Source organism: Equus przewalskii, chromosome 24 (assembly GCF_037783145.1).
Source record: "Equus przewalskii isolate Varuska chromosome 24, EquPr2, whole genome shotgun sequence".
Classification (NCBI taxonomy): Eukaryota; Metazoa; Chordata; class Mammalia; order Perissodactyla; family Equidae; genus Equus; species Equus przewalskii.
In genome coordinates, this window is record NC_091854.1 from 8167264 (window position 1) to 8180476 (window position 13213).

General features: G+C 41.8%; 1 protein-coding gene across 8 annotated transcripts in view; it reads left to right on the plus strand.

Moving 5' to 3' along the window:
• The window catches only part of TGFBR3 (transforming growth factor beta receptor 3), a 187351-nt gene extending 174426 nt beyond the window's left edge, over positions 1-12925 (plus strand). For all 8 annotated transcript variants that reach the window (XM_070592193.1, XM_008524419.2, XM_008524420.2 and 5 more), the window contains exons 16-17: positions 317-424; positions 9477-12925. In XM_070592193.1, coding sequence (XP_070448294.1) covers positions 317-424; positions 9477-9595 — 227 coding nt within the window. In that variant the 3' untranslated portion in view covers positions 9596-12925. The remainder of the gene's footprint in view (positions 1-316; positions 425-9476) is intronic.
• Positions 12926-13213: the final 288 nt, after the last annotated feature.

The window sequence follows — 13213 nt, forward strand, 5'->3', positions numbered from 1 at the left end:
ATAGGAGGTCCTCAGACTGACACAATGAACCACAGACTTAAGGTTTTACCAAGTTTACAAACCTGATTTTTTGGTAAGTTTGTTGCTCAAAATAAATTGCAAACTGAGGATATCTTAGAAATCTGATAATTTCATTTTTCTTTGGGGAAAGAATTTGCAAGCCACAAATACAGTGTATTTTGTTGGAATCCTCATTTCATCCTCACTTCTCTTAGTAAGTGCTCAGCCTTTCTGACAGTGCTTGTGAAACAAAGATAAAATTGCAACATGTGATGCAGACTAACTTAAAGTATGTCTTGGCTTCCCTCCCTTTTAGCAATTTTCCACGGTCTGGACACCCTCACTGTGATGGGCATTGCGTTTGCAGCGTTCGTGATTGGCGCTCTCCTGACGGGGGCCTTGTGGTACATCTATTCTCACACAGGTTAGTGTGACTTTGAATATTAGTTGCTGTACATCCTGTGTGTCTGCCACACAATAGACACTCAGTGTTTCCTTGCAAGGATGAATGGATGAAATAACGAACGAGAGAAAGTTCATTCCCATTATTTCCACATTTACATATTTGGCATAAATTGGGTTTTATGCAAACATATAATTTGCTTTAAGCAGCTTTAGAAAAGGAAGGTTTAAACTATTTATGTTATCGCAATTGAGATATTGGTGAAGTTTAGCTCCTAATAAAGCTATTTTGTGGTTAGGATTTAATTAAAGAAAGTTAATATAGACAAACTGGAAATAGAAACTATTCCCCCAAAGCTTAAGACTTCAGAATAGACATATAAATGGGCATGGAGAGAAGAAGGAAGCCAAGGTTTTGTTACCACATCTGCCAAGGGTGCTGAGCAGTGTCCGCCAGATCCCTAATCAATGACTTAAACCAGAATTTCTTGACCTTTTTTAAACCCATTCCATGTCCTCTTAGATAAACATAAAACTCATGTCTTTCTATAAAGTTATTTAAATTTTCAAAATATATTTTCATGAATTGTAAACAAAAATGGTGAGACAAAGCAGTTTATTTTCGAGGTATGCTCCTCCGCCCGCTAGAACTCGAATGCCCCTTCCTCCAGTCCCGAGGCTGAAACATTCTGGCCTGAACTGAGAACCTCTTCTAAGCCCCATACAGACTGCAGGCCAGGCAAGGGGCGTCTAGAGTGCAGAGGGGAAGGAACAAATGGACTGCCCTTCTGCTGCTGCTTTCTTAGGTTCCTTGCAAATAGGGGAAGGAAAGATGTGCATTTTGAGGCACGTCTAGCGAGCTAGCTTTCTTGTTTCTTCCTGGATTCTTGTTCTTTACACTGTGAACCTAGGTAAACTGTCGTTGGATTGGTCTTCAGAGACCAGTGGCAGGCCCAGGCTTTCTGTTTAGAATTTTCCTAATTCTCCATTGAATCACTGAATGCCATGATCTTGGGCCTTACCCTGGGCCTTCCAAGCTGAGAGGATGACTGCTTGAAAGGGGAGAGAAGCACTGAAGGGCGCTGCGAATCCTTATCAGAATCTTCACTTCAAATACTGCATCCTCTGCCTGAGTTCTTTTAGACAATGGCAGAAGGAGAGGAGTGAACCCTTTGGTGCCCAGCACAGAAAAGTCACAAGATCCAGAGCAAAAGTTTAGGAGAGTTTAGTAGAGGGGCTTTGAGTCCTCAAAGTATTGTCCTAACCTTTGAGTGAAGTATATTTCATGTGAGAGAGAGAAAATAAGACTCTTAAGTATAATAATTCTGAGGATATACAAACATCTGTGAATCAGTTTAGGAACATTCTTCCTCATGAACGGTTTATACAAGTACCAGAAGGGACAGCTTTTAGCAGAGTAGTGTCTTAGAGTAAATAATTTTGTCACAGGAATACTGACGTGTTCAGATCACAGACTTACTGTTCTTTGCAACTTTTCCCCTCTCCTGCGTGGCTGTGAGGTTCTAGGGCTGTTGGCAGCTGATGCTGTACGTTGGGAATGAACTTGAAAGTCCTCCAGGAAGACTCCATGGCCCTGAGGATTTGCTATGGGCTAGTCACCCACAGACACTTAACGTGTGCCTGCTGACCCATGACTTGCCTTGGTCATAGAGCTACACCCTCAAACCCTGAAAGCTAATCTTAGGCCAGGTAGGGCCAGGAAGCCAGGTCCAGGCAGAATAGGGCAGCCAAATGGCACTAGCTGTTGGCACACCCCACCAGACTCCCTCCCATGAGCCCAGACTCCTCTCCCCAGCCAAGCTCACAAACCTGATAAAAGGTCAAGCCTGGTTTTATGGCATATATGACTGCTCATTAAATTCTGAAGTTTGTTGTTACTGCTCCCCTTTCCCCCAAACTGGAGACTTAAGGTGCAGTTTTAAAGTTTTGTTAATACAGAAATAGGTTTGTGAGTAGATTAAAGAAAAGCAAAACCAAAAACTCTTCCTATGATGGTTTCCAGCAAAATAAATTATGCTGACTTGGAAGCTGAAAGGTTTATAGACACTGTCATTTGGGCTCTAAACCTGCTAGTATCGCGTGTGATACAGCTTCAGAATGACTTTTTATTAAAAGCTGTAGCCTCTGGTTCATTTTAAAGACTGCTCATAAGGGATATGAGCATCACACAAGTGTGAAAAAGGCTCACTTCAGGACCCAGTGGGAGTTTCCTGTCCAGAACCCCCTCAGTTTCGTACCTGGGTCAGCTAGCAGCAAGGTTAGATAAAAAGAGAGGATAATAATGCAGAGGCCAGTGGCGAGAGGTGTGTATACAAACACTGACTCAGCCCACTCAGTGTCCACAATACCATAAGCCATGGAACTCAGACCTTATATGGTCTATTTGGGGTTCAGGCGGCATCTGCCTCTATGTCAGAAAGAATCCTTAATTTGGACAACTTCCCTTTGATAATGCTTTCTATTCCTTCTGCAGTACAGAACACAAAACCAAGTCACATGTTTGGATTGTGGATATCTACTTACATACCTGGAATGTGTGTTAGTCTAAAAAAGCTGCGTTCTCACTTTATCACATGACAGCTTTGGACACAATAAGAGAGACTCCTTAGCGCTATATTAACTCTGTTTGGAAAACTCCATTCCTAAGACATACATTCCCCACTAAGATGGCACAGAGAAGAGGGCCACTCGGGGTGGAAATGGTGCTGGAATGGAACTATAGAATCTTCACTCTCCTGGAAGCCTAGCTTAGTTCAGGGGTCCTTAACCTCTAGTCTATGAAGGTCCCAAAAGTCATATGCAAAATTTTATCTGTTGTATTTTTTGAGGAGAGGGGCAAAAGCATTTTTATTTTTTAGTAAAACTTGAGCTTTATCACAGTAGTACATGCATGTAGTTTAAAGGCTGAAATAGTTCTACAAGACTTGATATGAAAAACATGAGCCCTCTCCTGCCCCACCTCCCTTTCCTTGCTCCTCTGAGCACCATTTTTGACTCTTAGCGGATTCTCTTGGACATTAATCCATATCTCTAAATAACGTGAGTAAATTGCTAATTCTTGACTTATCAGCTTTAGGCTTTTTCTGTCCCCCTCCTACTACAGACAATAAAAATTTAGTTCTCTTTCACCTCTGTGCCCCAGTTATATGTTCAAGCCCTTCTTGTCCCCCTGTGGCCACCATCCTCCTAATAGAATTATGCTGAAATTTTGGTTAGATCAGTATTTACTGTTTACATTATTCTGACTACCTAAATGCTAATCACATATTACTGTTTTTCCTCACCGTTCTGGGGATTCCCTGCACTTCTGAGTTGTGGATGTCCTGTGTCATATATCCCATGTCTTCCTCCTTCGTGGTTTAAAGGGGACCTAAGAGATAAATGTTTTTCACACCTTGCATGTCTGAAAACATTGTCATTTCATACAAACACTTGGTAGATAGTTTGGCAAGGTATAGAATTTTAGATTATAAATAATTTTCCTCCAGAATTTTGAAAGCACTCCTCATTGACTTTTAGTTCTGAAGGTTGCTTTTGGGAAATTCAAAGCCAGTCAGATTCCTCACCTGTTTTTTTTCTTTCTGGAAGAAATTTTATGGTGATTCTCCTTGATCTAAGTGTATTTTCACACATTATGCTGGCCGTTAATCAAGCCCTTTCAGTCTAGAGACTCATGTCCTTCAACATTGAGTTTTTTTGCAATTAAACAGACTTTCCTGTTTCCTTCCTGGAGGGTGTAGGTCTCGCTGCCAACCTTCTGGGGGTCCCAACATTCAACATGTAGACACTCACTTAATCCTCCTCTTTCAGTGGTTCTCTACTCTCAGCTGTGCCTGGTGTTGGTCATTCCCAGAACCCTCAGTTTCATCCTCTTTAGAGAGTAAACTTCCTGTCTTCCTCCCGGATGAGGAAGGGCAGGGTCCCAGCCCTGTGGAGTAAAGAAGGGGATTTAGAGAAATCTTATTGCTTCTTATACAGCAGTGCAGCCAACTGCTTATTGCCCCATGTTCATCCTCTCTTCTAGGGGTACCCGATGCCACCATTTTCCTGGGTTGGTTCTGTGTTATAACTTGGTTGTTTGTCAGCGTTTCCTACTGTTGGCTTAGGTTCTGGCTCTCTTAAATCTGCTAAGTCAGTTACTACTCACCCATTCCTCTCCAGCTTCCAATATTTTATTACTATTGTCTCCACTCTGGCTTGCTTTCCTCTTGTAGGTTTATGCCTTGTAAAAATCTGTAAATTGTCATTTTGGTAAGATTTTTCCCCTTGGCCTGTGAGTTGATTGCATCAATGCATGTCTCGATTTCTTGATATCCTAACTAATGATTTTGCAAGCTCACTCCTGTAGTGAGTGAACTAGAATATCTTTAGAGAAGTTTTCAATCACTTTTTATCAATTTCAAGAGTTATCCCTCCCCATTTCCAAGCGAAAAGACCTTCTTATTACAGGGAAAACTGTGCAGGAGGGGAGGGTTAGATGCTATATTTTACTCTGTGGCCCATGAACAGGATGCACTCAAAGTCTGATGATAGTAAGAGAAGGCAGAGGGAGGCCACCCTCCCTGTGTATCTCTACAATGCTTAGGTGTGGGCTATCATCAGAAATTGGACTTGAAGCTCTAGTTTGTTCAAGTACTAGTCTTGTTACCCGAGATAGATATATTAACCGTGTTTCCCTTTAGGGAACACAGAAATGATCTCTACGTCACAGGGTTATTGGAGGCAAGAGTTCTTAAACAAGAAATGCATGTGAAAAGCTTTCTAAACTCCAGAGTCCTACAAAAATGTAAGATATTTAAGGGTGCTCAGATGTGTAGGCAGAAAAATATCAAAGAGTGGAAGGAACATTGTGTTTCACAGAGCAAAATAAAATGCTGAAGTCTTGAATGAGCTGTGCCTGTCCCCATCCCTCGGGCTTCTGTGCGACAATTCTCAGTTGAACACACCGTGTGTTCTTAAAGCAGAAGTCAAGCACATACCCAGGTCCACCTGAGTCAGGTAAGAGCTTTTGATTAGGAGCATCTCTGGAGGCTTCATGTGTTGTTAGAGGTCTGAAGTTTCTTCAAGTCCCAAGTATAGTCCAGGTGAAGAGAAAAATAGCAAGAAGATGGGCTAAGGTGTGACAAGAGTCCCATGGATCAGAAAAACGCAGCTAGAGCAGATGGGGAACTTGGTGTGACTGTAAAGAAGGCAGGATCCACTCATTCAGCCAAGTGCTCGGGTTAAGTGAGAGTCAGATGCCCACGGAAAACCAAAGTGCAGGTACAAGCAGGTTAGACCCCCTTCAGGAAGGTGGGAAGAAAGTGGTAGGCAGGACATTTTGAGGGATTTTAATTCCTGCCTTGGAACATTTCTCCCTTTCCCCGTAACTTATAACAACATCTAAGCCAACTCTCTTGCAAAGTTTTGACCGCAAAAGGGAAGTCTTAGCTCACAGAGTGGGGAGGGACAATTTTTGAAAATGACAAATAGTGATTGAAAACTTCCCTAAACTAATGATAGTTCACTTTGCTAACAGGAGTGAGCTTGTGAAATAATTACAATTAGGATATCAAGAGAATGAGACATTAATTGGTACAAAATTGCAACCAATGCCTAACGAAAATATCCTTGTTTTTTTCCAGCCTTAAGTAATATTAAATCTAAATCACCCCCAGGCATATGGTTTTCAATCCAATGCTTAAATATCTCCCGCCAAAGAGATTCTGTAAATTCCCCCTATAACTAACCAATCTTCATAATCAGCAAGTTCTTTTCTGTGTGACCTAAATCCCTGTTGCTGCCATTTAAACTCATTTCCTCATGTTCTGCCCTCAAGGGAAATAAAGGACAGCTGTTTGCTCGACTTTGCAATAATCCCCTATTGGCAATATTTGCAAACAGTCTTCTTTTTGCTAAATATTCAAGATTCCTCTCACCTTTCTTTAGCATTTTTCTGTTGCTGTTTCTCCATAGAGCCTCTCCATGTCACTCCTTTCTTTGATAAAATTTCTTCCCCAGGACATGCCATTCTGAGAGACTTACAGATAAGAATACAGTTGTAAAGCAGACCGCCAGAGAGGTGGCAGGGAATCAGATCTGGACAACTCCATGCCCAGCTAAAGTAATAAAAGAGATTATCCCTTAAAAAATATATTTTTCTGTTTTCTAAAACCGTCTCATGAGTATCTCATGTTCCAAATGCCTCTTTCTCCTGCTCACTCTCTCTCCTCCCCAAATCTCTCTTCCCTGATGTAGTTTTGAGATTTTAGGAGCAAAGCATGAAGACTGAACATATTTCTTCTGATGGCCCAATGTGATGTTTCTAAGCAGGGAACCTTCCTGGAGCTCCGTACATTCGCTAAGGGGCCTGCTCTGCTTAGCCCTGAGGTCTTCCCTGTCCATCTTCTCCAGAAGTAGGCTGATTGTACTCATCACTCAAGAGACATTTTAGAGAAAGTCAGTGCTCCAAGACATCAGAGGTCACTGTGATAGAGAGCAGAAAACCAAGGGGGCCATCTTGGAAGACCCAGGGGACTCTGTTGGCTTTTTAAGCAGACACATCTGCACATTAAACTTTCTTTGTCATGGTGAATTTTTCTGCAGTGCCACTTCCATCTGACAAAGGAAAACTTTCTCTTAATTTCTCAAAAGAGAAAAGTTTTTAACCACCTGGTTATATTGAGAAATCTCATATTTACTTGAAAATAGCCACAGAGGTAGAAGGGATAGTCTAAAGAAGATACTTTCAACATTTCTGAGCAGATTCTCAAACAAATATTCTCCTTGGCACGTTATTGGCTTAAAGTCAATAGATGATTGGGTTAAGTGGACTTGTCCACCTTGGTGAAATGACTCCTGCAGTCTCGAGTACAGGGGGCTTCTTTGTTTTGTTTTGCTCGGGGTTTCATTTTGGACAGTGTTTTCCATTAGCAGCACAAGAGTTTCCAAAACTCTGGAAGTTGAAAGACATTTCTAATAAGCACTGATTAAAATAAACTGACATGGCAGCAGATAATATTTGGCAAATAGACATCGGAAAGCAAATACTCCGACTTCCTGGGCAGGGAGTGGTACTGGCACTTTTCTTGAACGTGAATAACCGAGTGCATGTCAAATTCTGGGTGAGACAGACTTGTCCACTGTCAGTAGATGAGGCACGGCCATCTTGCGTGAGCTGCCGTTACGCTGAACAAATGAAGCCCAGGTGAGCCAAAAAGGGGAGATGGAGTGTTGACTTAGCTCCTGCTTTTCTGATGTATCCTTTATTTAAGTAGGGAAAAGGCATTTTTAAAATATGCTTCACGTACAGCCACGTTAGTCCTTCTGATTGATAACATGAGGATCCAGCTGGGTGTGGACCAACATGTGGGTTGTAAGGGGGCTGAATTTTTATTCAGGTCTCTTGAGGTTTTTGGTTTTTGGAGGCTTTTTTTGTGGCCATCAGAATAGCTAAGAGATTTGATTTCCTTCTAGAAATGAAGCTCCCGCTCTGGGGAAAGTGAATTTCTGGCGGAAAGTCATTGTCATTGAGGCAAACTTCCCCACCTTTAATTACATACACACATGAAGGGTAGAGGGCAATGTTGGGAAGGGTCCAAAATAGATTGCCAAAAAAAGAAGAGTGAAAATACAGTGTGTCTGTGCCTCTGAGGAATATTGACCCCCGTCCCCTCTTTATGCCACCAATCCCAGAAAAAAGATAATCAGAGGAAATACAGCAAGGGCCAAATATGCAACAAGCATAATATAAACGCCCTGAGGTTGACGCAAAAATGTGTGTTGTAGCTGCATGGCTTGCAAAATGGGTGACTGAGAACACTGTAACCAGACCCAGGGGCAGGGGCCGGGGCTACGTTTTGCAGAACTGCTTTTTTGGCAGAGGCTTTTGAGGGGCCCCAGAAAGGGAATGGAAGTAACGGGCTAAGTTCCTGTTCTTGGAGGGCAGAGCTCGCTTGCTCGGGTGTTTTGTTTTAATGAAGCTGCTGGAGGGTTGCTTATCTTGGGCTGATAGCTGTGTATTTCAGCATGACAGGAAAGAGGAGGCTCGTTCATAAACAGACCTGGCCCTCTAGGGCCTCCCACATTGGAGGGGGGCACCGCTGACCAGACCTTTATGAAGTTTATGCTCTGACTTTTCAAAGAAAATGCAGTGTTGTCATTGAGAGCCTTGATCACTTTTCCCTACCTAGAGCCATTTTTTGAGGGCCGCCCTGAGGCCAGTTTCGCTGAAGAAAAGACAGCTCCAGAGCCTTTCGCAGTGCTAAATGCAAACCATGTGTGTGACCCAAGCTTTCCTCGCTCGCCAGAGCACTGCACATTTGGCACGAGGAGTGAGTTTAGCTAAAATGTAGTGGGGTGTGTAATGAAAAGCGGGAGGCTTAGTGCGTTAGGAGATGTGCTGCACCCCACAGTGAACCTCAGGGTGGAGGGGGTGTTCCCTGGCAACCACAGTCCCCCTGTGCAAACAGCTAAACCCCTTCCCCAAAAGGTTTTTCTGAGAGCAGGCTCCTCCCACCTCCATTTCTCAGGTAAGTTGTGTGCTTGGGGCACGTGGTTCTCTCTGTTGTAGCTACGGTGAAATATAGGCTTCACCACCCCCATTTTGAACAAGTGCCTTCATAAAAAGGCCCCCATACTGCCTAGGTTCTCTTATATTACGGTTTAAAGGTCTCACCTTCCAAACAACATCTTTATGAGAGGAGCTGGACAGTGTTTCCTGAATACAGGTGCTGGTCAGCTGCATCACACAGTACAGATGCTGGTGGTTTCTTCAAAGGTTGTAGACACTGAAGCCCTGGGGATACTTGTCAACTGTCAGGAATCTTAGCCACTACAACTGCCTGTCGGTCAGCTTGAAAGCAGTTCTTTTTTTCCCCATGCAAGAGGCTTTAAAAACAAAAAACACCAGCAAATAAAACAACCTTATGGCATGAGGCCTTCTGGTCTAGTTGCTTCTGCCCATCGTTGAGAAGAACATCAATCAGATAAGATGGCAGAGGAGGAAATGGTCTTTTCAAGAATGCACACACTAACATGCATCTTTCTTTGCGCTTTTTCTTTATTACCCACAGGGGAGACTGCAGGAAGGCAGCAAGTCCCCACCTCCCCGCCAGCCTCGGAAAACAGCAGTGCAGCCCACAGCATTGGCAGCACACAGAGCACGCCCTGCTCCAGCAGCAGCACAGCCTAGCCCGGCCCAGCCACTGCCAAGGGCAGGGCCTGACGGCTCGCGGCTGACACCAGGCTGACACCACGTGTCCAGACTCCAGACTCGGAAGGCTTGATTGTGGTTCCTTTGTAAAGAGAGAGTGAATTTCAATGTAAAGATCACCTATTGTATTCACCCCCACACCCAGGGTTAATATAAATGTGACCCCTGGACTTCTGTAACACACTAGGATTCATGTGAGAAAGCTAAGATGGTGGCCTTCTCCACCAGCCCCTCCCAGGCTTGGGGGTTTTCAATGTGAAACACATGCCAGTTTTTAAAATGCTGCTTTGTCCAGGTAAGAACATTCATAATTTGGGGCCCTCAGTTTTACCCAGACTCAAGGAGTTAGTAACGGAGAACAGCCAGATAGTAGAACCAGTAAGGAAATGTGGCCAAAGATTCTTTCATAACTGAACCAAGAAGTGAAACAAAAGAAACGCTTCAAGACTTTCTAAGTGGGTTCCTCCATGTCTGATTTGCACCTTCTGGATGCACACTTCTCACCTTGCTGCCACAGCCTGTGGGGGCCGATGTGTCAGCTTGATGGGTGCTGGCCTCAGGGACTGCATCCTGACACACATCAAGGCAACATTCCTTTCTCGTGCCCTGGGCCAAAACCAATGCTGATTACCTTATCAGCTTCTTCCTTCTCCCCACACTTGCACACTGACTGCAAAAATGTCTTAATGCAAATTTTGTATTTCTTTGTAGGCGTATAGAAATTGAAAATGGTCAAAATCTGGGACTGCAGATTTGTGCCCATTTATGACATCATATTCTGATAAATTAATATTAAACTGGGGCAAAATTGAGTTGTAAAGTTGAGGAGGAATTTGAACGGTGATTACCAGTACAAGTATATAATATGTCATCTGGCACATTCATTTTCTCTGTTGAACAAGAGAAAATTCATTCCCCTTTTAATAATGTCCTGTGCCTTCAGAGTTGGAACTTATTCTTAAATATATTTGGGAGAATTAGTGTTTCCACTGAAAACATATCAGCCTTTTTAATAGTTCCTTTTGTAAAAACCAAGCTCTTATAAGATGCAAATGCATGGCAGATCCTGTTGGATTTATTGGTTATCTTAACAGTATCACCAATTCTGCCAAGAAAGTGCTGAGATAGGGAAAAGGGCACTCATGATTGCTTTAGTTCTCTTGCCTTAAATATATCCCAACTCAAAAAGGATTTGAGGTGAATTTCATTAAAATGGAATAATATGATGCCACTCTGCAGCTAAAATAAGCTCAACTGATACCTCTATGTTAAAGAAGAATGCCAGAGGGAAATCTGTGTGCCAAATCATTCACTACTGAGGACAGCTTCATTGCAAATAAATAATTACTCGTTTTCCAGAATTCCCCCCAAACGACTTAGAATTCTACGGATAGCATAGGCTAGATTCTACCCCAAAATATTCATAAGCAAATCTTACTGCCCTTAACATAAGGAAGTCATGCCTGGTTCTCTGTGAATAGAACCTCAAGTAGGAAATGGTGATGACACCCAAGATCTGAGGGCCGTGTCAACCAGGGACACAAATAGGGGGCAACTGATGATCATTGTTATCTAATCATAGAGTAATAATACTCTGATTGATTATATAGGTATAGACATTCAATCAGGATAAATTTTAACCAAAACAGATTGCTTGAGAGCTAAGATCTCCAGGCTATCTACATTGATAATTTTCCACATACAAATGAAGATAGGAGATTACAGAATTTTTTTCCTTCAGTTAACTTTTTTTAACATAAAGGTATCAGAGTGGAGGACCTAGATTACGCTACCTGTGTTTGAAAATAATGCGCTTTGCCTAACCTTCAGCAGAATGTATTGTATTAGCATATTCTATGTATAAAAATGTTTAAAGATGTCTTCAAAGAAGACTAGAGTCTTTAAGTCACTTATAGCTATATTTTACTACAAAAATTTGTGTATAAGATATATTTAAGTGTTTTAGATAAATTTAAGTTACTCCATATGAAATGTTTAATTTCAGTTACTGTGAATTCTTTTGATCAGTTCTTTGCTTTAAAAAAAAAACCCTTTACATCCTGCTAAAAAGAAAATTAGCTATTAAGAGATATTAAAAGATCGAATTCATAGATGGACAGGGTTACAACCTTTTGTAATATATTTAAATGTATATTTTTGAGAGAGATGCTACATTACCAATGATTTTATAAATAATTTAAAGTTAATTTACAAATTTATAGATGCAAACCAAAAGATTTTAAAAGAGAAGAAAAAAGTCAACCTTTATTTGTTTGGGTCTTATTGTCAGAAGTATTATTCGAGTCAAGAAATCCATGTTGACGTAACCTGATCCCATGTTAATTGGAGAGTGAATGTCATTAAGTATTTCTGAAATGTTTCTGAAAAATGAACATTTAAAGAAAAAAGTCTCCTTAGCGTCTTCTTACAGCATTTCCAGTTGCTTCATACTTCACAGTTTTAATACAAAGTACAAGCTCTACTTTATAACACGTTCTCCAAGTTTTTAAAACTACTATTATATTCCAGATAAACTCTTCTATCCGCAGAGTCTTTTGTTACTTCTGCAGGCTACACCCTTAATTTGCAGAGGCCGTTTTATTTTGTTGTTTGATGCTAAAGCCGTTGTTGAAATGCTCTGAACTCCAAGGCCGATTGTGGAAGATCCTATAGCTTTTTCGCTCTGTGTGCTGTTTACCAGCTGTTACTCTATTTTGAAAGTCAGAGATTCCTCCTGTCTAAGCTGTTTCTATAGCATTTTCTAAACAAACAAAAAAAAATGGTCTTTTCCTTGTCTGTAATGAGATTGTAAACCCATTTCCTTCGTGTGCTCTGTTGTGGGCATGAGTGTGAGCGTGTGTGGTGGCGCGCACATGCGTGCCAGCGTTTTTGTACTATAACTACCTCATGGTTTGCGTGCTGGTTGTACTGCTGGTTGTGTTAACAGAGCACATTTTGTTGGGTGAATTGTGTGTGTGATTTTTTTTCTGTTTGTTTTAGCTGGGGGTTGTTCATGAAACTGACAGATGTTTTTCTGAAAAGGACTATTATCAGTTTCCAAATACAGTACTTCTCTCTTCTGGTTTTTCCTGAATGAGCCTGATTTTGTTGCTGTTTTTCATCATCTACGAGGGTAAAAAGAGTACCCTTAAAATCCCTGTGGCCAGTTTGAACACCCTTGTTGGATTCTTTTCTCTGTTCAATGTGTCGGCAATTTTGTGAACATGCTTAGATGTATGGTTTTGATATCCACAGTTTTAAGTCCTTTATCTGTGCATAATAAAAAGATATATATCAATTATTAATATATATCTTGTTTGGTCATCATTAAATTCTACCCTTAAGTGATATAACCCTTTTTCATTGTGACTTTCTCCTAAATGTATCATCTGCTACAACTGTGTGGAGGAGGAGGAGGGTGGAGGAAGGCCAAGAGAATGCTCCAGGTTCACTAGACCAGCGGGATGGGGTGGACAGACCAGAGGAGAGCACAGCAGAGCTGTCACTCTTCTCAGAAAAATGTGGCAGGAGACCCGGAAGTGGGTGGTAGGAGACCTGGAAGTGGGTGGCAGCCCTGGAATCCATTTCTAGGCTCTC